The following is a 27,834-nucleotide window of genomic DNA, read 5'->3' on the forward strand; positions in this document are numbered from 1 at the left end:
GCCTATCAGAGAGCACTACACACTACTTAGTGAGGTTGTAGCTGCCTGCATGCGCTGGCATCCATGCCTACTCAGCAGAAGCAGGACAACCGTTAAACTGTAATCATCTGTGCTCTCTGCAACCTTATGCCATTAATACTGTGTAGGCTAAACATTCCGTGCTGAGATTACCTTCATATTAAGGAAGGGTTTTACCGTTACCCTGGCATCCGTTCCACTAGATTAGAGGTAATTTGTCACCAGTGTGGGATCATCTAAGCATCATTTACTATGAGAGAGAGAGAGAGAGAGAGAGAGAGAGAGAGAGAGAGAGAGAGAGAGAGAGAGAGAGAGAGAGAGAGAGAGAGAGAGAGAGAGAGAGAGAGAGAGAGAGAGAGAGAGAGAGAGAGAGAGAGAGAGAGAGAGAGAGAGAGAGAGAGAGAGAGAGAGAGAGAGAGAGAGAGAGAGAGAGAGAGAGAGAGAGAGAGAGAGAGAGAGAGAGAGAGAGAGAGAGAGAGAGAGAGAGAGAGAGAGAGAGAGAGAGCTTGTGAGGCTTCTGACTCTCCCAATGCAGACTCACAGACCGTTGTACTGCAAGGCACAGCACAGCAGAGTGCACATGTGGAATCATGCTGATGAACTACGTCCTATCTAACTAAGGAGCTGAGCTTTGTCTAAAGATACTTTTTTCTTGTTAGACAGCTAATCCTCCGTGTCCGGTCGAGGCTTGGCACTCAGACTACTGAGAGTTTGATTACCAACTGGACAGACAGACTGGCAGAAGTGTGTGGGAGAGAGGAGCCAGCTAGAGGGATAAACAAGACGTTCTGGAGTATCTGACCGGAATTCTTGTTGACGGTGGAAAGATGACATCCAAGTCATCCAGGCTGGGCAGACCCTCATCGGCAGGGTCCAAGCAGCCCTCTCAGAGGAAGGATTGCCCGGTGGGTAACCGATCCTGTATGCTGCGGGTCGGGGAGAGGCTGATGAGGGCTGGGAGTGAGGGGAACCTACATGTAGTGAGACCCAAACCTGTCCAGCAGACACCCCTGGAGGAAGGACACCAACAGTCCAGCTCCATCACACCCAAAGGTAGGAACTCTCAAAAGTCTTTAAGTTTATAGTCTAAGGCACTTACTACTGTACTGCAAGACTTTAGTAGTAATTTACTAACTCATTGTTTTCTGATGATGTACTGTATGAGCCATATGATATTGTATTGACAATGACATTGTGTCAAAGTCAATACACCACAAATTAAATCTGATTATGTACAGTGTTACAGTGCTACATGCTTCTGTGCATCAGTCATGATCACCCCACCAACACTCTCGCACTCTCTCTATCGCCCTCACCTACACGCTGACACACACACACAGACACACACAGACACACACACACGCACACACACACAGAGAGAGAGAGATACACAATTACTGTACAGTATGTGGAGGGCTATTTTGTATTGTCATGCATTCCTGGGTGAAGCACATGAGTCTGGCCACATTGTTCTGCCTAGGCCCCCTCAGCGGCCAGTGGATTAAGCCCTGGGGTCAACCCTTTTAGCTATCATTGTGCTGATTAGTTACATTCCCCCTCTTATCATCACATTCTCTTTCAGTAAAGTTGGGTTAATCTCCTGCCCCGGTTCAAAAGTAACTGCTGCTGCAGACCCTCTGATTGCAAATTGTACCGTTTTGAATTGAACCTTGCCAACTCTGCAGCTGGAATCAGTCGCATAGAGAAAAATAATTTCTCACACTATCCAGGGTACAAATGAGCCTGTAAGTGAACTCAGGTTCCCTCTAGGTTTAATATATCATTTGAGCTGACGAACAATGGCTGCGATACATGGCCTATAACTAACAGATGACATTTCCTGTGGCTGTCTATCTATCGTCAGTTGCTGCCAGTGGCAGGCTTAACACCATGTATTCAGAGAAAGATCTGAACACTAAGCCTCTGCTCTCCTCACAGGACATGATACAAGACTGTTCTGCTAAACTACCCTTTAACCAGCCTATTTTTGAAATGTCTTCCCTTTCTCCATACATTGTGACAAACTGCACTTCTCACACTGAGCCCTCGGCTTAAAATCTTCTCACACTTGCTGTCACATGCAAGTGACATAGAGTAGACTTAAAATAGAATAGAATAGTACTGAACCTGGTCTTCTATCATGAGTGATAGTAGTTTTGCAATTTAGTTGGGAGTAAATAACCTGTTGAGTTTTAGTGTGTGAATGATTCATCATGAGGGCCATCCCAGCCATGGTTCGCCTGCTTAACAGTTGATGATGATCTCATCTTTCATTGTCTACATCTGTTGTTAATTGTGTTTTAGTTAGTATTGTCAATTCTAATATTCAAATGTAAGTTGTAGCTACTCACAATTCAGCATGTTGCTGCCAGTTGCTCTATATATTTTTTGTCAAATAATAATTATACTGTTTTCCTTTGATCTAAATCTTTTGGCGGATAACAATGCCTGCCACTGGAAACAGTCTGGTGGTAATTATCAGTGCATATGTCAATATCTAAGCTGCAAGATCACCCAAAACTGTAGTATTAACCTGATGACTTTTGTGCCTTCTAACCCCTTTTATACATTGTCTGTTTAAGCTACAGACTGGGTTGTACCATTGGATTCGTATATTATTTTCTGCATACGTAGATACCAGCCATTAGCCTGTGTGATTAACGGTGGCTGAGCAACAGCGGTGTTTGTGAGACAACCACAGATCCCGAAGGAGCCGCAGGGCCAGGTCTTTTTACAAAATCGTCTGTAGAGCTACAAACTATTGAAAGCAATTTATGAAAAGCTGAGACGCCCACGAACACGCACATGTTTTTCTCTATGACTCTCACAAGCTACACAAGAGTCGTTAGAAGGTAAGGGGTTCTTCTACATAGAAGATCATAGGAAATCACAGGACATACTGTAGTGTCTATGATACTGTAATAAGCTCACATAGTTGCTATCACAAACTCCAAACTCCACACAGTTGTCACTGAGTAGTTAGATATCCATTTCCCATTGAGCAAACAATTTCTGTACTTACATTATTCATATAAATGAATTGTTATCAGGTTTTTGCTTTGACAGACCTTTGTTTTTATTGACATTTGTCAATAAAACCACGAATGTAACTGTTTATGTCAAATTGTTATCTGTTCTACTTGTAGCCCTGGTTGTCCTGAAAATAACTGTAAAACACTTCATTGAGAGGCTAAATATAAGGGGGGACGCAGATAAATGAAAAGACAATTTGTTGCTGGAGTCTGGGGGCTGATAGGGCAAAGCAGAGACAGTTCTCAACAGGCTTTCTCAGGTTTCAGCTTCAAAGTGGATGCCTGTTTTTTAGATAAAGATACTGGTGTCTTTATCAACACCTTGTTTCCAAAGATAGAGACTGGTTTCTGAGCAAGTGTTGACAGGATTTAAAGTTTAGACTTTTAAACATCAATATCCACTAGATTAAACTAATGGGCAAATCTGATGGTATTATTATCAGAATAATTATCCACTGAAATGTACAATCCTCTTGTGAAATTTAACCTAAGTGCTCTGTCAATTGCAACGTGAAGACTGTTTGTCATGATGTGGAGTAGAAATGGATTTAGGATGGGAATTATACTTTTTTCATTACATTGTATCCTTTATTACCTAAAAACCCTTATCTGTGTATTATTGGATCTAACAGACCTTTTTCATTTTGACCAAGTCACTTCATTTTCAGTTACGTAACCCATGTGATCTGTTAATTATGGCAATCCTTGTGTCATCTCAGGCAGCAGCCTAGCTCACAGACCCTGATTTTGATTCGCTCTGACAGCTGCGTGATTTCAGATCAGACGGAAGTCTGCCCGGCCCTGTCCGTCCCAACCCCCACCTCCCACCTCTACAGCCTCTACACTACAGCCCTAATGACATGTCTTTTTTTTATAGCCACAACAGCGATGCATGCTTTCATGAACTCAACACATCTGAAACAGCTGCTCAATTGATTTAGACTTCATGTTGTTCCCTTGTTAATAATGATTTAGGTGATACTGGCGTGACATGGCTATTTCTGTGGCTTTGGTTTAGTCTCTGGATGAGATGCATACAGATGACATCATCGAGGCCAGTGTTCTCATAAACAATAGAAATTCCTGCTCTCCCATTCGGAAAACCATCCCTAATTCTCCAAATGACTCCTTATAACTAGAACTGGGGCCCAGCCTCTTCTCATCCAAGTTTATGATTGACTCAGATTGACTTACAGTAACTACCTAGCTAACCTGCAGATATTTACTTTAAAAGAACCCTTTAAAATGAAAGTTTTCATTGGCGTTTGTTTTTCTTCCCTCTGGTAGATTCACAGGCCAATAGAGGAGCGTACATACAGCCTGTAGCTGTATGTTATTATTGCTAATAGAGCCACCCAGGCTAAAATAAAAATGTACTACAAATTCTGGATGTCCCTCTCTCTTGGTGTCCATAACCTGTTACAGTTAGTATGTAAGGACATTCATGTTCCATGCTTTTATTGTTGTAAGGTTTTGTTGCACAGCACATGCTTGACAGCCCCCACCAAGACAGTTATTTAAAACACTCCCCCGCATACTAGTGCTGGGGGCATAATGTGAGATCTAAGTCATGCAACAAGGATGAACAAGCTAGGGAGAGAAGAAGTACGCACATTCTGTATAAACTGATTAGAGCGTACCCTAAAGCCATGTTTGGTCAAGTTCACACGAGGTTACTGAAACTATTGTAATTCACATTTATTTACCTAGTCTTTGTGATAGCATGCCAAATTACCAATAAAGAAAATGTATTTGGAAACTGTGGTTGGCAAAGTTAATAACAGCTGATAATGAGCATAATAGGGCATGTATTAAACACTAAAGGATCAGTTCAGACTTCTATGCTATTTATAAAATGCTACCCTGAACCAAGCAACAGGTTGATGTCATGTGAGGCATTGATTATTGTGAAAGTCTGTGTTTATTAGGTGTTTTATTGCTACAGTATGCCAACAGTGTTATACTGTATATAGTAGGCTATAGGCTATTTCAGGCAACACATCAATTCCACCCTCTCAACATCTTTGAAAACTGACTGAAGGGTCAATTAAGTAAATTACATTGAACACAGGTTTTGATTTAAAGTGGGTGTGGCGTACCTCCCCATGTCTTTACATGAGATGGATACGGGAATAGGTTTTTGATTAAATTGTTGGGCAATCTAGATCATTGAAAGATAAGTGAATTTTCACTTAACAGACACGCCAACATCCTTCAGGAGTGTAAAAAGGGGGAGGGGAAATCCTTGGGATAACTTGTGTTAAAGTCAGTGATCAGTAGATCTGTATGAGTTGATAGAGCTAGGCTCTTTCCAAGTGGCACCCTATTCCCTACACAGAGCACTACTTTTGACCAGATCCCTTGGTGCACTACAAGAAAAAGGGATCCATTTGGGATGCATTCCTAGTGAATGAGGGGTCTTAAAAGGATGGGTAAGAAGCCTTGTGAGCAGACAGAAAGGAAGAGTAAAATATTACTACGGTATTGCTTTGCTCTCCCAGGACTCATCTTTCAAAACGGTCTCATAAGATATTTTTTTTTTAGCTCATGCGGCTTTATAAAACCTTGTCACATACTATTTCATAGCATATTTTCAAGGCTGAATGTCCCAGCCTTCAGACTCCGTGAAGTGCATCAGATAAAAAACAACTCAAGTCTCACAATATCAACAATATGTAGTCTGCCTCCTCTAGACCAGACTGCCTTTATACCCTATAATTAGGGGTTCACAGCAAAGCTCTTGTTCTTCTCAGATGTTTTTTTTTTTTCATTGATCAAATAACTCAAGTATACTGTAGCTTGGTAACTTTCTTTCTAATTACCAATCTATACTTGAGTTATTTGACTTTGTATGTAGAGGCCACGAGTAACTTGGTCAAAAAGAATGGCACCGATTGGCCTATATGCGGTCTCACTTAAACCCAAATATCTGTCAACCCATTTGACCTAGAGGCTTGAAACTTTGTACTGTATGTAGGTGTATTTCTTCATGCTGAACAAATTTGCCTCAAGGACCCATAAGTTTTGTTAGGACAGATTTTCCTCCAACCTGGACATTTTGGAAAGCTTCTCATGAACCTTAAGTCCAAATAACACAAAATGTGGGTATGTAGACCCATGTTACCTCCTAACTTATACTGAACAAAAATATAAACGCTACATGTAAAGTGTTGGTCCCATGTCTCATGAGCTAAAATAAAAAATTACAGAAAAACACACAAAAAGCTTATTTCACAAAAATGTTGTGCACAAATGTGTTTACATTCCTGTTAGTGAGCATTTCTCCTTTGCCAAGATAATCCATCCACCTGATAGGTGTGGCATATCAAGAAGCTGATTAAGCAGCATGACCATTACACAGGTGCACCTTGTGCTGGGGACAATAAAAGACCACTCTAAAATGTGGAGTTTTGTCACACAATACAAAGCCACAGATGTCTCAAGTTATGAGGGAGTGTTCAATTGACATGCTGACTGCAAGAATGTCCACCAGAGATGTTGCCAGATAATTGAATGTTAATTTCTCTACCATAAGCCACTTCCAATGTTGTTTTAGAGAATTTGGCAGTGCATCCAACCGGCCTCACAACCGCATACATGTTCTGCCTGTTATAAAGGGAAAAACTAATTCCGATTGGCTGGGACTGGCTCCCCAGTGGGTGGTCTTGGCTCCCAAGTGGTTAGGCCTATGGCTGCGCTCCTGCCCAGTCAGGTGAAATCCATAGATTAGGGAATAATGAATTTATTTCAATTGACTGATTTCCTTGTATGAACTGTAACTCAATAAAATCTTTGTAATTGTTTGATGTTGAGTTTAAATTTTTGTTCAGTGCAGTTTGAGAAAAGCTAAGGGATTGATTAAGAGATGCCTGAGTTATTGATAAATCAGGAAATCAGATTTTACGTGTTTATTTAAATCCTTTGTAAATCCTCTCCACTGAAACTTTTTGGCGTCATCAAAGACATTATCATGATTAATCATGTTAAGTTTGGCATTGATATAAAAAAGTAAACTAACTATTTTGACTATGGAACCCTAATGCTTAAAATAATCATAAAAATCTTCTCATAGACTTAAAGTCAAATTCACTCCAAATTTGCTCTTTGCACTCATCACAATAGTCATTAAAGAGTTTGAGAAAATAAAGATGATGCATTCAAAGATGGCCACAATATACCAGTAGATGCATATTAGCCCACACAGTGTCTTCAGGAAGTATTCATACCGCTTGACTTATTCCACATTTTGTTGAGTTACATTCTGAATTCAAAATGGATTAAATATATTTCTCACCCATCTACACACAACACCCCATAATGACAAAGTGAAAACATGTTTTTAGAAATGTTTGCAAATTTATTGAAAATTAAACACAGAAATGTCTCATTTACATAAGTATTCACACCCCTGAGTCAATACTTTGTAGAAGCACCTTTGGCGGCAATTACAGCTTTGAGTCATCTTGGGTATGTCTGTCAGCTTTGCACATCTGGATTTGGGGATTTTCTCCCATTCTTTCTTGCAGATTTTCTCTAGCTCTATTAAGTTAGGTAGTTAGCTGAGGTGAACAGCAATCTTCAAGACTTTCCACAGATTTTCAAAGGAATTCAAATCTGGGCTTTGGCTGTGCCACTCAAGAACTTTAACATTCTAACACGGAACCCAAACCGTCTGCGCGAGTGCGCCATCGTGCGCTATCGTGCATACATTTATTTTGTCCCCCTACACCAAACGCGATCACGACACGCAGGTTAAAACATCAAAACAAACTCTGAACCAATGACATTAATTTGGGGACAGGTCGAAAAGCATTAAACATGTATGGTAATTTAACTAGTTAGCTTGCACTTGCCAGCTAATTTGTCCTATTTAGCTAGCTTGCTGTTGCTAGTTAATTTGTCCTGGGATATAAACATTGAGTTGTTATTTTACCTGAAATGCTCAAGGTCCTCTACTCCGACAATTAATCCACACATAAAACAACGAACCGAATCGTTTCTAGTCATCTCTCCTCCTTCCGGGCTTTTTCATCTTTGAACTTATATGGTGATTGACATCTAAACTTTCATAGTATTACCACGACGACCGGCAAAACATTTTGTCTTTCAATCACCCACGTGGGTATAACCAATGAGGAGATGGCACGTGGGTACCTGCTTCTATATACCAATGACGAGATGGGAGAGGCAGGACTTGCAGTGCGATCTGCGTCAGAAATAGGAATGACTTCTATTTTACAGTTGACCAGGACAGCTCTAGCACGGCAGACATTTAACAAACTGACATGTTGGGAAGGTGGAATCCTATGACGGTGACACATTGTAAATCACTGAGCTCTTCTCCATTCTACTGTCAATGTTTCCCTATGGAGATTGCATGGCTGTGTGGTCGGTTTTATACACCTGTCAGCAATGGGTGTGTCTGAAATAACGGAATCCACTCATTTCAAGGGGTGTCCACATAGTTTTGTATAGATAGTGTATGTAAATGAGATATTTCTGTATTTCATTTTCAATAAATAAGTCAACTTTCTGAAGGCACTGTAACCTAATATGCTAAGAAATACTTCCATCTTCTTATCATGAAACACAAGACCAAATGACAATTTTGGGGGAATGTAGGCCTGTGGTACATGTCTGATTTAACATGTCCATTTAAACCATTGTAAATCGACTCCACAGTGGCCTATCAAACCTGTCATTAATATCATGAATGTGCCTAAGATGAACCACACTGAATTTGGAGTTGATATCTCAAAAACCAAGGAAACTATTAAAAACATTTTTTTTACATATGTAACTTTAATGCTCAAAGTCATCTGCAATCATCTTCTCCTCATGAACCACACGTCAAATTCACTCAATATGTTGTATTTAGACTCATTACATCAGTATTTAATGGTTTTAAGAAAAAAGTACCTATAGATGCACACACTGTACCTTTCGATGCATGTTAGCGCACATGCTGAGTTGGGCACACTACACCAATAGATAGCACCATATCTCACCAGGGCTATAAGAACTGAATCAATGGACATGGGGCCATGAAATGTAGTATGTGAAGATATTGTATATGTCCTTACAAGCTGTGAGAATATAAAGTAAATGCAACATTAGATGGCTGCACCAGACCAGTTTTTGGCACTATAGATGTCATTGGCACCAGTCACACCATAGGATATTAGAGCAAAAACTATTGATCAAGTGGACTTTGTCTCATGCAAATGTTAGATTTAAATTATGCAGACGAACAATGTGAAATATCATGAAAATAAAGCTGAAAATATTTCACAAATCTTAACATAAACCATTAGTAATATTGACCCCATTATTGGTATATAAATATATTTTTATTAAGTGTATATTAAGTAATGACTTTAAGAATGATTACCTGCTGCATTCAAAGATAGCCAACCTACAGCACTAGACTAAACTTAACTTGTGTCATCCTTCTGGTATTGAGAGAAAAACATGTAATACTTTCACTGATTGCACATAAAGGAAGATAGTTCCTACATTAAGGAATATACAAAACAGAGGACAGTTTATTAGGTACACCCATCTAGTACCAGGTCAGATCCCCTTTGCCTCCAGAACAGCCTGAATTATTCGGGGGATGGAAACAAGGGACCTAACGTGTGCCAGAAAAACATTCACCACACCATTACACCACCACCCGCCTGTACCGTTGACACCAGGCAGGATGAGGCCATGGACTGATGCTGCTTATGCCAAATCCTGACTCTTCTATCAGCATGACACAACAGGAAACGGGATTCGTCGGACCAGGAAATGTTTTTCCACTCCTCAATCAATTGTCTAGTGTTGGCGATCGCGTGCCCACTGGAGCCTCTTCTTCTTGTTTTTAGCTGATAGGAGTGGAGCCCAGTGTTGTCATCTGCTGCAATAGCCCCTTCGTGACAAGGACCAACAATTTTTGCTGTTCTGCACACCACTGTTGTACTGCACCAGTATTTGCCTGTTAGGTTGCATGATTCGTGCCATTCTCCTTCGATCTCTCATCAACATGCTGTTTTTCGGCTACAGGACTGCCATTGACTGGAGGTTTTTTGTTTGTTGCACATTTCTCTGTAAATCCTAGATACTGTCATGTGTGAAAATACCAGGAGGCCCGCCGTATCTGATATACTGGAACTGGCGCGCCTGGCACAGACAATCATACCACGCTCAAAGCTATTTAGGTCACTCGTTTTGCCCATTCTAACTTTCAGTCAAACAGTTCCTGAATGCCTCAATGCCTGTCTACCTGTTTTTTTTAATAGCAAACCACAGCCACATGACCCACTGTCAGTAGGAGCGAACCATTTTCGTGAACGGGGTGGTGTACCTAATAAACTGGACACTGAATGTACTGTACATCGCCATTCATAGGCTTCATTAGGAAATGTGTTGATGATGTTGTACCCACAATAACAATCCGGATATACCCCAACCAAAAACCCTGGATGAATGGAGAAATCCGTACCATGCTGAGAAACGGGAAAGGGGATACCTAGTCAGTTACACAACTGAATGCATTCAACCAGAATCTGTCTTCCGCATTTAACCCAACCCCAGAGCCTGTACTGCAGCATTCAATGTCAGCAGAATGAGCCCAGATGACTCAGTGGCACGCGACGTGTACAAGGTAAGCAGGTACGAGCTCCACAAATCCATTAGGGATGCAAAAAGACAACTCGATGTGTTACCCACCAAAGCCTCCCTACCAGATGAACTTAACATATTCTATGCTCGCTTCGAGACCGACTACTGAGCCATCCAGGATATCTCTCGGTGCTTTCGCTCTCCGAGGCTGAAATCTCAAAAGAGTGAATACTCACAAAGCCGCCGGCCCAGATGGCATCCTTGACCGCGTCGTCAGAGTGTGCACTGACCAGCTGGCGGGCGTCTAATTGGACATCTTCAACCTGTCCCTGTCCCAGGCTGTAATCCCCACTTGCTTCAAGGAGACCACCATTGTCCCAGTGTCCAAGAAAAGCAAGGTGACATACCCAAATGACTATTGGCCCGCCATACTCACCCCTGTCATCATGAAGTGCTACGAGAGGCTGGTCACATCCCACATCAAGGCCAGCATGCCAGGCACACTGGACCGACTACAATTTCCCTACCGCTCAAACAGATCCATGGGAGAGGCTATCACTATTTACATGGCCCTAACCCATCTGGACAGGAGGAACACCTACATGAAAATGCTGTTGATTGGCTAAAGGTCAGTATTCAACACCATTGTTCCCTCCAAGTTCGCCACCAAGCTCAGTGCCCTGGGTCTAGACACTACCCTCTGCAACTGGATACTGGACTTCCTGACGAGCATACCACAGGCTGAAAGGATTGGCAACAACACCTCATCCACACTGTCTCTTAACACAGAAGCACCCCAGGGGTGTGTTCTCAGCCCTCTGCTGTACTCCCTGTTCATCCACGACTGCAGAAGAAGGAGGTGAACTGGCATTGCAGTGCCAGGACAATGTCAGCAAAACAAAGGAATTGATTGTTGACTTCAGGAAGCAGAGGAGGTCCAACATGTCCACATCAACAGTACTGCAGAAGTGAGAGTCAGCAGTTTTAAGTTCCTCCGCATCCACATCACCAAGGCCTTGACACGGACCAACAACAATAGCGCCTCTGCTTCCTAAGGCAGCTGAAGAAATATCTCCTCTCAATACTACCGCTGCACCATCGAGAGCGTCCTGACCGGTTGCATCACAGCCTGGTATGGGAACTGCTGTGTCCACGAACGCAAGGCCCTAAAGCCGGTGGTGAAGACAGCCCAGTGAGGCCGTGTTAACACCAATTGAGGACATCTACTTTTTTTATATTTATATATTATATACCTTCTTATTTTTTTACCTTACCTTCTTATTTTCAATGATGGCCTAGTGGGTTAACTGCCTGTTCAGGGGCAGAACGACAGATTTGTACCATGTCAGCTCGGGGATTTGAACTTGCAACCTTTTGTTTACTAGTCCAACGCTCTAACCACTAGGCTACGCTGCCGCCCCAACTTGAAACAGTGCCTGAGGAAGTCCCAGCAGCATCATCAAAGACCTTACACACCTCAGCTACAAGCTGTTCACTCCCTTAGCGTTGGAGAGATGATATTGGAACACGAGGTCTAATACCAACAGGCTCAGAGACAGTTTCTATCTACAAACCAATCAGACTTCTGAACACTTGAACTGAACTGACCACCTGCACCTGCACGTTAGTACACATGCACTCACTCACGCACATACCCACACAGACATCCACACATCCACACACACATACATCAGTGGCGGCTCTTCAGAGGAGGAAGGGGAGGACCATCCTCCTCAGGAAATTTCATAAAAATACAAATTGTGAAATATTAAAAAAGTTATCGTTTTTAGATAAAACTATACTAAATATATTCACATGACCAAATAATTAAATTTATTAAAATACACTGTTTTATAATGAAGTCCTACAGTAGCCTAAACAGCACTCTGTATGGTAGCACCATGGTGTAGCCGGAAGACAGCTAGCTTCCGTCCTCCTCTGACTTCAATTCAAAATCTAGGAGGCTCATGGTTCTCACCCCCTTCCATAGACTTACACAGTAATTATGACTTCCGGAGGACTTCCTCCAACCAATCAGAGCTCTTGCAGCATGAACTGATTACAGCTGTGAATTGGTTATATTCATTGCTAGACAGACATTTTCAAGTCTTGCCATAGATTTTAAAGCTGTTTTAAGTCAAAACTGTAGCTAGGCCACTCAGGAACATTCAATGTCGTCTTGGTAAGCAACGGCAGTGTATATTTGGCCTTGTATTTTAGGTTTGTTTGTCCTGCTGAAAGGTGAATTTGTCTCCCAGTGTCACGTGTGCTCCCTCTCCGGCCTCTAGATCACCAGGCTGCTCATTAGGGTGCACATCTGTCACCAGCGTTAGGCACATAATGACACTCACCTGGACTCCATCACCTCCTTGATTACCTGCCCTTTATATGTCACTCCCTTTGGTTCCTTCTCCAGTTGTCATTGTTCCTGTTTCATGTCGATGCGCTGTTCCTGTTTCTTGTTTTGTTCATTTATTAATTAAATGTTATCACTGCCTGAACTTGCTTCCCGACTTTCAGCGTACATCGTTACACCCAGGGTCTTTTGGCAAGCAGACTGGACTTGGTTTTCCTCTAGGATTTTGCCTGTGCTTAGCTCTATTCCGTTTCTTTTAATCCTAAAAAACTCCCTAGTCTTTGCTGATGACAAGCATACCCATAATATGATGCAACCACCACCATGCTTGAAAATATGAAGAGTGGCACTCAGTAATGTGTTGTGTTGGATTTGCCCCAAACTGCAACTGAGTTAGGGAGGACACCTATATCCTTGTAGTGACCGGGTGTATTGATACACCATCCAAAGTGTAATGAATAACTTCACCAAGCTCAAAGGGATGGATATTCAACCTCTGCTTTTTTGCATTTTTACCCATCTACCAATGGGTGCCCTTCTTTGCAAGTAATTGGAAAACCTCCCTGGTCCTTGTGGTTGAATCTGTGTTTGAAATTCATTGCTCGACCTTACATATAATTGTATGTGTAGGGTACAGAGATGAGGTAGTCATTCAAAAATCCTGTTAAACACTATAAATGCACACAGAGTGAGTCCATGCAACTTATTATGTGACTTGTTAAGCAAATTGTTACTCCTGAACTTATTTAGGTTTGCCATAACAAAGTGGTTGAATACTTATTGACTCAAGACATTTCAGCTTTTCATTTTTAATTAATTTGTAAAAATTTCTAAAAATACAATTTCACTTTGACATTATGGGGTATTGTATTTGGTTTGGAATTTTTGTGAGTGAAGTGTTCATTGCGTTTCTGTCCAGGAATATGACATGCCAGTCAATGATAAAGACATTGAGAGTTACTTTTACAAAATCAGTAAAGATCTGACCCACCAATAGAGGGTGCCATCACCCTGAACTTTTTTATTCTCAGCATTGAGATGCAATTCCTCGAATTGTCATGGTTGTTCTTCTCTCGTTATCTCTGCTCTGCGATAAGGACACAAAAACCCATCCGGAACAATATCTTCCTCATAACCATAATGACATTTTCCAGCATTGTGCGAACCGATATGTAGTTGAAGCTGAAGCATTCGATGGTTGGCTGTGTAGTGTAGTCAGTGAACCAATGCAGCATGGCAGATCAGAGATCCACCTTCGGGGCAGAAGTGAACTAGATCAATCAGCTCAGCTTTGTCAAAAGGAGCGAGCGAGACTAGGCTTCCTTTCCTCTCCTCGGCTTTATCTACTGCTTCCCTTGCGTCTCTCTTTCTCTCTCACTCTCTCTGTCTCTCTCTCTCTCACCACTCTTCAATCCACTTGTGCGGACTGTCACACAGTGGACCTTAAGTGTCACATCCACTTGGCAGGCTTTTCATGTTGAATTAATTCAACTGCTGAACAAAAATTGGCAGTTTTTTTTGAGGGGGGGCAAAAAACAAAACTGTATAGCTGCCATATTAGACTAAATGTCAAATGTTCTGCTAAAGGAAAATGAAATATTATTTATGAACATGTAGGCTACATTTCCAATCATCATAATGATGTGATAATATTAATTTGAGCTATTTAATAGCCTAATACAGTATACCCTTACAGTGCATTCAAAAAATATTCAGACCCATTGACCTTTTCAAGATTTTGTTACGTTACAGCCTTATTCTAAAATAGACAAAATATTTTTTTCCCTCAACAATCTACACACAAGCCCCCATTATGACAAATAAAAAAACAAATACCTTATTTACATACAGTGGGACAAAAAAGTATTTAGTCAGCCACCAATTGTGCAAGTTTTCCCACTTAAAAAGATGAGCGAGGCCTGTAAGTTTCATCATAGGTACACTTCAACTATGACAGACAAAATGAGAAAAAAAATCCAGAAAATCACGTTGTAGGATTTTTAATGAATTTATTTGCAAATTATGGTGGAAAATAAGTATTTGGTCAATAACAAAAGTTTATCTCAATACTTTGTTATATACCCTTTGTTTTCAATGACAGAGGTCAAACGTTTTCTGTAAGTCTTCACAAGGTTTTCACACACTGTTGCTGGTATTTGGGCCCATTCCTCCATGCAGATCTCCTCTAGAGCAGTGATGTTTTGGGGCTGTTGCTGGGCAACACGGACTTTCAACTTCCTCCAAAGATTTTCTATGGGGTTGAGATCTGGAGACTGGCTGGCAGAAAGACCCAGCCACATTTCATCTTCAATGCCCTTGCTGATGGAAGGAGGTTTTCACTTAAAATCTCACGATACATGGCCCCATTCATTCTTTCCTTTACACTTATCAGTCGTCCTGGTCCCTTTGCAGAAAAATAGCCCCAAAGCATGATGTTTCCACCCCCATGCTTCACAGTTGGTATGGTGTTCTTTGGATGCAACTCAGCATTCTTTGTCCTCCAAACACGACGAGTTGAGTTTTTACCAAAAAGTTATATTTTGGTTTCATCTGACCATATGACATTCTCCCAATCTTCTTCTGGATCATCCAAATGCTCTCTAGCAAACTTCAGACGGGCCTGGACATGTACTGCCTTAAGCAGGGGGACACGTCTGGCACTGCAGGATTTGAGTCCCTGGCGGCGTAGTGTGTTACTGATGGTAGGCTTTGTTACTTTGGTCCCAGCTCTCTGCAGGTCATTCACTAGGTCCCCCTGTGTGGTTCTGTGATTTTTGATCACCGTTCTTGTGATCATTTTGACCCCACGGGGTGAGATCTTGCATGGAGCCCCAGATCGAGGGAGATTATCAGTGGTCTTGTATGTCTTCCATTTCCTAATAATTGCTCCCACAGTTGATTTCTTCAAACCAAGCTGCTTACCTATTGCAGATTCAGTCTTCCGAGCCTGGTGCAGGTCTACAATTTTGTTTCTGGTGTCCTTTGACAGCTCTTTGGTCTTGGCCATAGTGGAGTTTGGAGTGTGATTGTTTGAGGTGGTAGACAGGTGTCTTTTATACTGATAACAATTTCAAACAGGTGCCATTAATACAGGTAACGAGTGGAGGACAGAGGAGCCTCTTAAAGAAGAAGTTACAGGTCTGTGAGAGCCAGGAATCTTGCTTGTTTGTAGGTGACCGAATACTTATTTTCCACCATAATTTGCAAATAAATTCATAAAAAATCCTACAATGTGATATTCTGGATTTTTTTCTTCTCATTTTGTCTGTCATAGTTGAAGTGTACCTATGATGAAAAATACAGGCCTCTCTCATCTTTTTAAGTGGGAGAACTTGCACAATTGGTGTCTGACTAAATACTTTTTTACCCCACTGTAAGTATTCAGATCCGTTGCTATGAGACTCGAAATTGAGCTCAGGTGCATCCGGTTTCCATTGATTATCCTTGAGATGTTTCTCCAACTTGACTGGAGTCTACCTGTGGTAAATGCAATTGATTGGACATGATTTGGAAAGGCACACACCTGTCTATATAAGGGCAGTGCATGTCAGAGCAAAAACCAAGCCATGAGGCCGAAGGAATTGTCCATAGAGCTCTGAGACAGGATTGTGTTGTGGCACAGATCTGAGGAAGGGTACCATTGAAGGTCGCAAAGAACACAGTGGCCTCCATCATTCTTAAATGGAAGACGTTTAGAACCACCAAGACTCTTCCTAGAGTTGGCCACCCGGCCAAACTGAGCAATCGGGGGAGAAGGGCCTTGGTCAGGGAGGTGACCAAGAACCCGAAGGTCACTCTGACAGAGCTCCAGAGTTCTTCTGTGGAGATGGGAGAACCTTCCAGTAGGACAACCATCTCTGCAGCACTCCACCAACCAGGCCTTTATGGTAGAGTGGCCAGATGGAAGACACTCTTCAGTAAAAGGCACATGACAGCCCACTTGGAGTTTGCCAAAAGGCACCTAAAGGTCTCTCAGACCATGAGAAACAAGATTCTCTGGTCTGTTGAAACCAATATTGAGTGTGGACGTCTGGAGGAAACCTGGCGCCATCCCTACGGTTAAGCATGGTGGTGGAAGCATCATGCTGTGAGGATGTTTTTCAGCAGCAGGGACTGGGAGACTAGTCGGGATCGAGGATCAAAGTACAGAGAGATCCTTGATGAAAACCTGCTCCAGAGCACTCAGGACCTCAGACTGGGGCGAAGCTTTTCCTTCCAACAGGACAACGACCCTAAGCACATAGCCAAGACAATGCAGGGGTGGCTTCGGGACAAGTCTCTGAATGTCCTTGTGTGGCCCAGCCAGAGCCCGGACTTGAACCCGATCGAACATCTCTGGAGAGACCTGAAAATAGCTGTGCAGCTACGCTCCCCATCCAACCTGACAGAGCTTGAGAGGATCTGCAGAAAATAATGAGAGAAACTCCCCAAATACAGGTGTGCCAAGCTTGTAGCATCATACCCAAGAAGACTCCACGCTGTAATCGCTGCCAAAGGTGCTTTAACAAAGTACTGAGTAAAGGGTCTGAATACCTATGTAAATGTGATATTTCTGTTTTTAATTTTTAATACATTTGGAAAAATGTCTAAAAAACATTGTTTTTTTTGCTTTGTCATTATGAGGTATTGTGTGTAGATTGATGTGGGGGAAAAACAATGTCATCAGTTTTAGAATAAGGCTGTAACGTAACACAATGTGGAAAAAGTCAAGGGGTCTGAATACTTTTCGAAAGCACTTTATATACACCACTGCACTATGCAAGAGCATTACTTGTATGAAATTATGTGAAACTACAGTTTCAGGGCTTTTCTCCATGTACAATATCAATAATGCCCAACGGAACATTTAAAATGAGTGTTGATACAGCCCACCATGAGTGTCTTAGGTTTACCCAACAGTGAAAATTGAATGCATGGAGTTCAAACTGTATTGAGAGGAAATTATATTTTTGTTCTGTATAATTTTGTTCTATTCTTATGAAAGCTCAAATACTAAATGTGACACATTTTAGTCCACTTACTAACATCTAACGTCAAAGCCCGAGGAATTTAAGTACAACAACAAAACATTACTCTTCGCTGTGGAATTAGTCTATTTTCCTATGCTTGTTTGCATGGCCTTGGTTTGCAGGTTCACTTCTGATAGAAAATGAATGCTGATTTGTACAATAGACCCAAATAGTAGTTATTTTCAAAGTTTTCATGAAGGAAACTATTGGTGGGGTTTCCAGTTTGACCATGACTGTGACCTTGACCTCAGAGTCCAGCTGTGTGAAGAGGGAACAGTGGGAGAGGTTGAGGAAATGAAGGCTAAAATCACCACAGAGGACAGACTAATGATGTCAAACTTTTTTGTATTATTATGAAAAAGAGAATTAGACATTACATTTGTATTATAAAGGTACATATGTTAAATCTTTGACCATCTGGAAGTTATGTTGTAAAGATATGTATTTGTTCATTAATTTGTTATGCCATGTATTCCCAACATGCACTCATAGGCTGGAAAACAGGGTGTTTGGAAAAAGTGAGGACAGCTTTACAATGGAGCTTCCTCAGGAACACACACACACACACACACACGTTGGTTTTGACCATAACTTTCCACGTATAACCTTGCACTACAGAAAGACCTGAACACTGTCTGCACTGTCAATGCAGAATTCATAGTGTTTAAGGGAATAGTGTACAAAGTAATGGAATATCAGTACATACGGCATACTCACTGGAGAGGGAGAAGAGGTAAGGCATAATGTAATCTAGGTAAAGACTAAATGTTTATCTGTTGATTTTTGTCTCTGTGGTCTTTGCAGTATTCCTCTGGTGGATGCGTTTGGATACTGTGACTGTCATGTTAGTGAATAATGATCCAAGGTGTCATTGAGGAATCACCAGTAAACTGAACCTGGACTAAAGCAGCAGTCAGAGGTTGTAGTATGAGAGACACTTTAATAATATTCCTTGTATTAGCCAACTAATACCCAGTTTTAGCTTAATTAAACACTCAGTCAAGTGGGGAACGCTAAGCTTAAATATTTAAAGCAGGATAAAAGACAAGAGGGAGGACAAGGTTCCCGAGCGGTATTACTGTATTTAGAAACTCTATTACATAGATGGATTAAGCCCATTCCTTGGAAGCTCATCAATTAGTCTGAAACTTTGACATGCAGAGAAGTCTTACAACACTAAGCAGATGTACTGACAAGTATGCCTACATAGGAGCTTATGATGAACTGTAGGTCTCGCTCACATGGTGTTATACTGTATGTTACTTCGATGTGCAGCTGGTTGAAGAAACAAAATATGATACAGAAAGTCTACACATAGCGGAATATAATCAGACACTACAGTTAGGCATATGTAATTCTGCTTTGTAACCCAGACCTACAGTTCATCATAAGCTCCTGACCCAGAGTCTATTTCAGGTTAAGGAACTACTGTGCACTTAAATGATACAACAGAAAACAAAATAGTCCTGTCTCTTTAACTGGTTCAGATAAATCAACAAAAACATGTTTCATAGCCAAGATTGAAGCACTGGGGAAATTCTCAACAGCTGTGTACATCCCTGCCTGCCCATCCCCACCCCCCTCCTGAGGAGGCTTCACAGCACATTGCACATGCCAGAATGAGTTCCTTCTCTCCCTCGGCTCCTCTTGCCTAATTCCAGGAAGATAAATAGTCCAGCTTGACTACAACTGAGACTCATACATGGGCCTCTGACCTGCCTACAATCTCTGCTTTCTGTCTTTGTTTCCTGGTAGCATGCCTCATGCTCTCTTCCTTTATAACCGGAGTATAAAAGCAGGGGTAGTCTTGCTGATTTAAACTCACACATTTGCTTCATTTTATATCCAACTGGATGGGTTGGGATATGATACAGAGGACCTGAATTTGCTATATTCTGGTTACAAGCACAACTTTCCTCTGGACTGTAGTAGGACCTTCTTTGACCTCAGTGTGTGTCACACCCTTTGTTGATGTACACTGAACAAAAATATAAACGCAACATGCAACAACAAGATTTTACTGAGTTACATTTAATATAAGGAAATTGGTCAATTTAAATTAATTATTTAGGCCTTCATCTATGGATGTTACATGACTGGGAATACAGATATGTATCTGTTGGTCACAAATACCTTAAAAAAAAGTAGGGGTGTGGATCAGAAAATCAGTCAGTATCTGGTGTGACCACCATTTGCCTCATGCAGTGCGACACATTTCCTTCACATAGAGTTGATCAGGCTGTTGATTGTGGCCTGTGGAATGTTGTCCCACTCCTCTTCAATGGCTGTGCGAAGTTGCTGGGTATTGGTGTGAACTGGAATACACTGTCGTACACGTTTATCCAGAGCATCCCAAACATGCTTAATGGGTGACATGTCTGAGTATGCAGGCCATGGAAGAACTGGGACATTTTCAGCTTCCAGGAATTGTGTACAGATCCTTGCGACATGGAGCCGTGCATTATCATGCTGAAACATTCGGTGATGGCGGCGGATGAATGGCACAACAATGGGCCTCAGGATCTTGTCACGGTCACTCTGTGCATTCAAATTGCCATCAATATAATGCAATTGTGTTTGTTGTCCGTAGCTTATGCCTGCCCTTACCATAACCCCACTGCCACCATGGGGCACTCTGTTCACAACGTTGACATCAGCAAACCGCTCGCCCCCACACAACGCCATACACATGGTCTGCGGATGTGAGGCAAATTCTCTAAAATGACATTGGAGATGGTTTCTGGTAGAGAAATTAACATTAAATTCTCTGGCAACAGCTCTGGTGGACATTCCTGCAGTCAGCATGCCAATTGTTCGCTCCCTCAAAACTTGAGACATCTGTGGCATTGTGTTGTGTGACAAAACTGCACATTTTAGAGTGGTCTTTTATTGTCCTCAGCACAAGGTGCACCTGTGCAATGATCAGCTTCTTGATATGCCACACCTGTCAGGTGGCTGGATTATTTTAGCAAAGGAGAAATGCTCACTAACAGGGATGTAAACAAATTTGTGCTCAAAATTTGAGAGAAATAATATTTTTGTGCATATGGAACATTTATGGGATCTTTTATTTTAGCTCAAGAAACATGGGACCAACACTTTACATGTTGTGTTTATATTTTTTTTTCAGTGGATTTGTCCTCCATGCCGTAAGTGGAAAACATCTCATAACAGTTCCCTGGTATATTCAAGGTGTGGGGTTGAGGATATCCTCTGAGGTGTCCTGCTTGTATCCACTCTGTTTAAAAGCTTAATAGGTGAGGGGACTTGCTCAAGTCTTTGGCTGATTACTGCTTTAGGCCTTCCCCTAAATCTTCCAGACAAACAACACATGCAGATGGGAGTCCGTTTTTCCAGCAGACCCTTAACCAACGTGGGATGGCTTCCTCGTGGGATAGGCATTGTTCTGAGCAGGAAGCACATCTATGTTGAACATAACCTATAAGAGACTTCTCTTGATGATGCATTGTCCCAGCATTGAATTCTTTCCTATACAGGATTTGTAATTATACTACAACAGATGCGTTCTTACAAAACTGCAGCTTTGTGTTGATGCCATTTGTTTCCCATGACACAACCCCCACACACACACCGCCCTTCCAGCATAATTCTAAAAGTCATTTTCTGCTTAACCAAAAAGGCATACCTTTAGGTCCACTTGAAATGTCAACAAGATGTGTCGCATCATTCTTTGCCTGAAGTTGTGCAAAATGCTACTCAACAATGTGGACATCAGTCATTAGTCAAGATGAAGTAAACACGTCTTGTGCATGCTCTGAGTAAAGCATTTAAAGCATTTTAAACATCATAATAATTTTGTCTACCTGTTTGAAAATCTACGCATTTTTTCTAATATGAAGCTCTGTACTGTGTATTCATACAGTAGGCACGTATATCACCACACAATTGTGTGATGAAAGTTCAAGAGATAAAGTAGGCCTACATCTCCCCCAACAAGACTACAGACAGTCTGACTCCAGACTAAATCAGCACTGTGTGATAGATATAATGAATACAGAGGATTAGAACTTCTCTCTCATTTGGTCTGCCTGCTTTGAGGGTCTAAGCCTTCATATTCTAGATGCTTAGGCGATACCACCCTTTTCAAAAGCAAACTCCATGGTGGCCTTATCATTCTTAAGCCATACAAGTTTGGATTCTTGCTTTTTTGATCCACATTTCTATGCTGTATCTATAGCATAGTAAAAGTAAGGCACATGCCTGTTTCAGTTTGTTTAAATCTTTTGAGTTGTGTGTTGTTCACCCTCTGGGTTCATGTTGTAGGTGTTAATTTAGGTAACATACAGAGGGATCCTAAAATGATTGACAACCTTAATAGTTGTGTGTTGTTCACCTTCTGGGTTCATGTTGTAGGTGTTAATTTAGGTAACATACAGAGGGATCCTAAAATGATTGACAACCTTAATAGTTGTGTGTTGTTCACCCTCTGGGTTCATGTTGTAGGTGTTAATTTAGGTAACATACAGAGGGGTCCTAAAATGATTGGCACCCTTAATAAACACTAGCAATAATTACTGTATAAAATAAATAATTCAAATACTGAGCTTTTTAAAATGTTTTTTTATACTAATACAATTGCTCAGAGAAATAAATGTTCTTTAACAAGTAATATTTTTCTGTCTCAAAAGGGTAAGGGTCAAAATGATTGACAAGGATTACAGATAATCCTGAATGAATCGTGAATAATGAGTGAGAGATCATACCCCCAAGACATGCTAACCTCCCCTGTTATTGGTGATGGTGAGAGGATAGCATGTCTTGGGAGTATGATCTTTGACCCTCTATAACTTTCTCACTCATCATTATTCATGATTCATTCAGGACTATCCATTATCATGGTAGCATCCACATTAATATAGAAGTGTTTAGAAACATATTCTATTCTTATTTACAATAATAGTGACAAATTATTTACCATTCTATTCTATTGGGCACAAAATAATCTGAAACACAACCAAAACAAACTGCAAATGCATCCATTTGCTCCCGAGTGGCACAGCGGTCTAAAGCACTGCATTTCAGTTCCCGAGGCATCTCTACAGACCCTGGCTCTATCCCGGGCTGTATAACAACCGGCCGTGATTGGGAGTCCCATAGGACGGTGCACAATTGGCCCAGCGTCATCCGGGTTAGAGGATGGTTTGGCTGGGGTAGGCCGTCATTGTAAAATAATAATTTGTTCTTAACTGACTTGCCTAGTTAAATAAATGTTTAAAAAAATAATAGTACAAAAAAAGTATTATCCAACAACTTTGTATCAGTCACAAGCTTGATGTAGTCATTGTGTGCTAGGAATATGAGTGCAGCACAGATTGTCATCCATGGAACTCTTAAAGGCAAAACAACTTTCTGAAGGTTCATGAAACAGACAGCTATGATTACTCATCACATGAAATAGTGTTGTACACATCATGCACGGTCTTGTCTTTGGATGTTTGCGTGTCATGATAAACAAGGAAAGGACAGGAAAGGGGGATACCTAGTCAGCTGTACAACTGAATGCCTTCAACTGATAAACAGTTAACACCCTCATGTAAGAGTTGTGGTTGTGTTTTCCCTCGTAACAACATAATTTCATTGGTGTGTTTGAATCCCGATAACGTAATATATGATTCTCTTTTATATCTGTTGTATTATTATAACGTAATATATGATTCTCTTTCATATCTGTTGTATTATTATAATGTAATATATGATTCTCTTTCATATCTGTTGTCTTATTACCTCTTTTTATATCTGTTTTATTAATAGAGTTAGGAAACAACAACCAGAGAGACTCATCACCTGAGGATGTAGAGCGTTTCCACAGGCAGCAGACTGTAGAGAACCAGAACCACCACTCTGAGCCACGTTCCCCCAGCACAGTCCCCAGGAGGTACACCATCGGAGGGCAAGGGCCCCGCAGTGCCAGAGACCCCCTGACCATGCAGCACGCTGACGTAGAGAGGAAGAAAGAGGTGTTCCTGGAGCACCTGAAGCAGAGGTATCCTCACCATGCTGCTGTCATCATGGGCCATCAGGACCGCCTCAGAGACCATGTAAGCGGGAACCCTTTTTTATTTGGTTGGTTCTGATTCCCTGCATAATGGCATGATATACACTGTAGGCTTGTGTTGTTATTGTATTGGTGTGAGTATATCAGCTACTGTATAAGGATTTCAAAGCACATATGACACATTTGTCTCAGTATGCCTTGAATTGAAGAATTTAATGAATGTAGAACATATTATTTAAAAAAAAAATAATTCAATACATGGTGTTTCATCAATACATGCAATACGTTAATTCAATACTATTGTGTGGTGTCAGGTGTGCCTGGCCTGGAGTGTAGCCTAACGTAAATGATGGAAATAGAGATGTCAATAAGAATTTCCAGTAAAACACAATAAATTATGGAACAATTTCAGTATACACTTACTGTTTAGGCCAGCCTACCTGAAATAGCGGTGCCGCCTCGCCAGGGGGGTGGTGCCGTGCGCGCGCTGATGCTAGAAGTGGCCATGTGGTAAAATAAACTGTGACTGTTCTACAAGTTAGACAGGTAAATCCAGACCCGCATTTGGGCTAGGTGGAGATCGTTTCCATGGCCACACCTGTCACCTCGAGGAAAGCTCATTTTACAAGCGAACGTCGTCTTGTTGCAGTCATTGCGAAAGAAACCCGTTTACTCCGAATTGAGCAGGACTTACCCTCGGATTGAGGCTTTGATATTTAGGCTACGTTCAGGTAAACTATCGTTGAAAGTAGGCCTACATTAGACTACTTTACCTAGTTTACCTCCAGTTGTGCAATTACAGTATTCTATTGGTATTGGTATAGCGCAGATGCTTGTACAGTAGTGATAACTTGTTGGTAGTTTGCAGATAAACTTGTTCGATATAAGGATAGCAGATATACGCAATAACCTGCCCTGCATACTTTCCAGTCAGTGTAACCTATGCTACCAGTATATACATTTATTTTTACGTATGTTTTTTTTCTCATTTCAATTTAGTCTGGCGCCTACACTCCAAGCACATCAATGTCTATTTGCGTTCATTTTGTATTTTTCTTAAAGGGATAGTTCAACCAAATGACCATGTGAGCTGTCTATGGACCAGGTATGTATGATAGCAATCTATGCTTTGGTTTTATTTCCCAGTCACTGTTTCAAAATGCCAAGGTTTTAGCATTTGTGGCACAACTTACATTCAAGTTATGGTAAGATATTAGACATTTTCTACATCCTCATGTCCAAATAAACCGAAAGTATCAAAAATGTTACCTACCGTGACTTGGGTATTTGTGCCACAAAGCCCACAAAGCTAAAACATTAGCATTTGGGAACAGTTCCAGGGAAACGAAACCAACGCATGTATTGTTGTCATACCTTGTCCATAGACTGCTTACAGGGTAGGGAAACCAATGTATAATTTTGTAATTTGGGTTAACTATCCCTTTAAATGAGGGGAATAGTCTAGGTCTACAGTTATGTCTTGAAAAAAAATACAATCTTAAACCATTTTCCTATTGGTATTTATAGATTAATAGGTTAAATATACAGTTGAAGTCAGAAGTTTACATACACTTAGGTTGGAGTCATTAAAACTTGTTTTTCAACCACTCCACAAATGTCTTGTTAACAAACTATAGTTTTGGCAAGTCGGTTAGGACATCTACTTTGTGCATGACACAAGTCATTTTTTCAACAATTTTTTACAGACAGATTATTTCACTTATAATTCACTGTATCACAATTCCAGTGGGTCAGAAGTTTACATACACTAAGTTGACTGCCTTTAAACAGCTTGGAAAATTCCAGAAAATGATGCCATGGCTTTAGAAGCTTCTGATAGGCTAATTGACATCATTTGAGTCAATTGGAGGTGTACCTGTGGATTAGAGGTTGACCAATTATGATTTTTCAACGCCGATACCGATTACTGGAGGACCAAAAAGAGCCGATACCAATTAATCGTCCGATTTTTATTTATTTGTAATAATGACAATTACAACAATACTGAATGAACACTTATTTTAAATTAATATAATGCATCAATAAAATCAATTTAGCCTCAAATAAATAATGAAACATGTTCAATTTGGTTTAAATAATGCAAAAACAAAGGGTTGGAGAAGAAAGTAAAAGTGCAATATGTGCCATGTAAAAAAGCTAACGTTTAAGTTCCTTTCTCAGAACATGAGAACATTTGAAAGCTGATGGTTCCTTTTAACATGAGTCTTCAATATTCCCAGGTAAGAGGTTATAGGTTGTAGTTATTATAGGAATTATAGGACTTTCTCTCTATACCATTTGTATTTCATATACCTTTCACTATTGGATGTTCTTATAGGCACTTTAGTATTGCCAGTGTAACAGTATAGCTTCCGTCCCTCTCCTCGCGCCTACCTGGGCTTGAACCAGGAACACATCGACAACAGCCACCCTCGAAGCATCGTTACCCATCGCTCCACAAAAGCCGCGGCCCTTGCAGTGCAAGTAGAACAACTACTCCAAGTCTCAGAGTGAGTGACGTTTGAAACGCTATTAGCGCGCACCCCGCTAACTAGCTAGTCATTTCACATCGGTTACACCAGCCTAATCTCGGGAGTTGATAGGCTTGAAGTCATGAACAGCTCAATGCTTGAAGCACAGCGAAGAGCTGCTGGCAAATGCACGAAAGTGCTGTTTGAATGAATGCTTACGAGCCTGCTGCTGCTTATCACCGCTCAGTCAGACTGTTCTATCAAATATCAAATCATAGACTTAATTATAACATAATAACATACAGAAATACGAGCCTTAGGTCATTAATATGTTCGAATCCGGAAACTATCATTTCGAAAACAAAACGTTTATTTGAAATACGGAACCGTTTCGTATTTTATCTAACGGGTGGCATCCCTAAGTCTAAATATCGCTGTTACATTGCACAACCTTCAATGTTATGTCATAATTATGTACAATTCTGGCAAAATAATTACGGTCTTTGTTAGGAAGAAATGGTCTTCACACAGTTCGCAACGAGCCAGGCGGCCCAAACTGCTGCATATACCCTGATTCTGCTTGCACGGTACGTAAGAGAAGTGACACAATTTCCCAAGTTAAAATAAATTCATGTTAGCAGGCAATATTAACTAAATATACAGTTTTAAAAATATATACTTGTGTATTGATTTTAAAGAAAGGCATTGATGTTTATGGTTAGGTACACATTGGTGCAACGACAGCGCTTTTTTTTTCTCGCAAATGTGCTTGTTAAATCATCACCCGTTTGGCAAAGTAGGCTGTGATTCGATGAGAAAATAACAGGCACCACATCGATTATATGCAACGCAGGACAAGCTAGATAAACTAGTAATGTCATCAACCATGTATAGTTAACGAGTGATTATGTTAAGATTGATTGTTTTTTACAAGATAAGTTTAATGCTAGCTAGCAACTTACCTTGGCTTCTTGATGCACTCGCATAACAGGTAGTCAGCCTGCCACGCAGTCTCCTCGTGGAGTGCAATGTAATCGGCCACAAATGCAGATTACCGATTGTTATGAAAGCTTGAAATCGGCCCTAATTAATCGGCAATTCCGATTAATCGGTCGACCTCTACTGTGGATGTATTTCAAGGCCTACCTTCAAACTCAGTGCCTCTTTGCTTGACATCATGGGAAAGTCAAAAGAAATCAGCCAAGAACTCAGAAAAAAATTGTAGACCTCCACAAGTCTGGTTCATCCTTGGGAGCAATTTCCAAACACCTGAAGGTACCACGTTCATCTGTACAAACAACAGTACGCAAGTATAAACTCCATGGGA

The 27,834-nt window shown here is 41.0% G+C and overlaps 1 protein-coding gene across 6 annotated transcripts in view; it reads left to right on the forward strand.

The window, feature by feature from the left end:
* The first annotated feature begins 565 nt into the window (after positions 1-565).
* Positions 566-27,834, forward strand: part of si:ch211-207d6.2 (sickle tail protein) — an 85,546-nt gene continuing 58,277 nt past the window's right edge. For 4 of the 6 annotated variants that reach the window (XM_021613332.2, XM_036985985.1, XM_021613336.2 and 1 more), the window contains exons 1-2: positions 566-1,071; positions 23,793-24,079. In XM_021613332.2, coding sequence (XP_021469007.2) covers positions 846-1,071; positions 23,793-24,079 — 513 coding nt within the window. In that variant the 5' untranslated portion in view covers positions 566-845. Of the gene's footprint in view, positions 1,072-18,627; positions 18,754-23,792; positions 24,080-24,495; positions 24,768-27,834 lie in introns of those variants that run through there. The other 2 variants (XM_021613333.2, XM_021613335.2) reach the window with 2 other exon arrangements.

Source organism: Oncorhynchus mykiss, chromosome 8, assembly GCF_013265735.2.
Source record: "Oncorhynchus mykiss isolate Arlee chromosome 8, USDA_OmykA_1.1, whole genome shotgun sequence".
Classification (NCBI taxonomy): domain Eukaryota; kingdom Metazoa; phylum Chordata; class Actinopteri; order Salmoniformes; family Salmonidae; genus Oncorhynchus; species Oncorhynchus mykiss.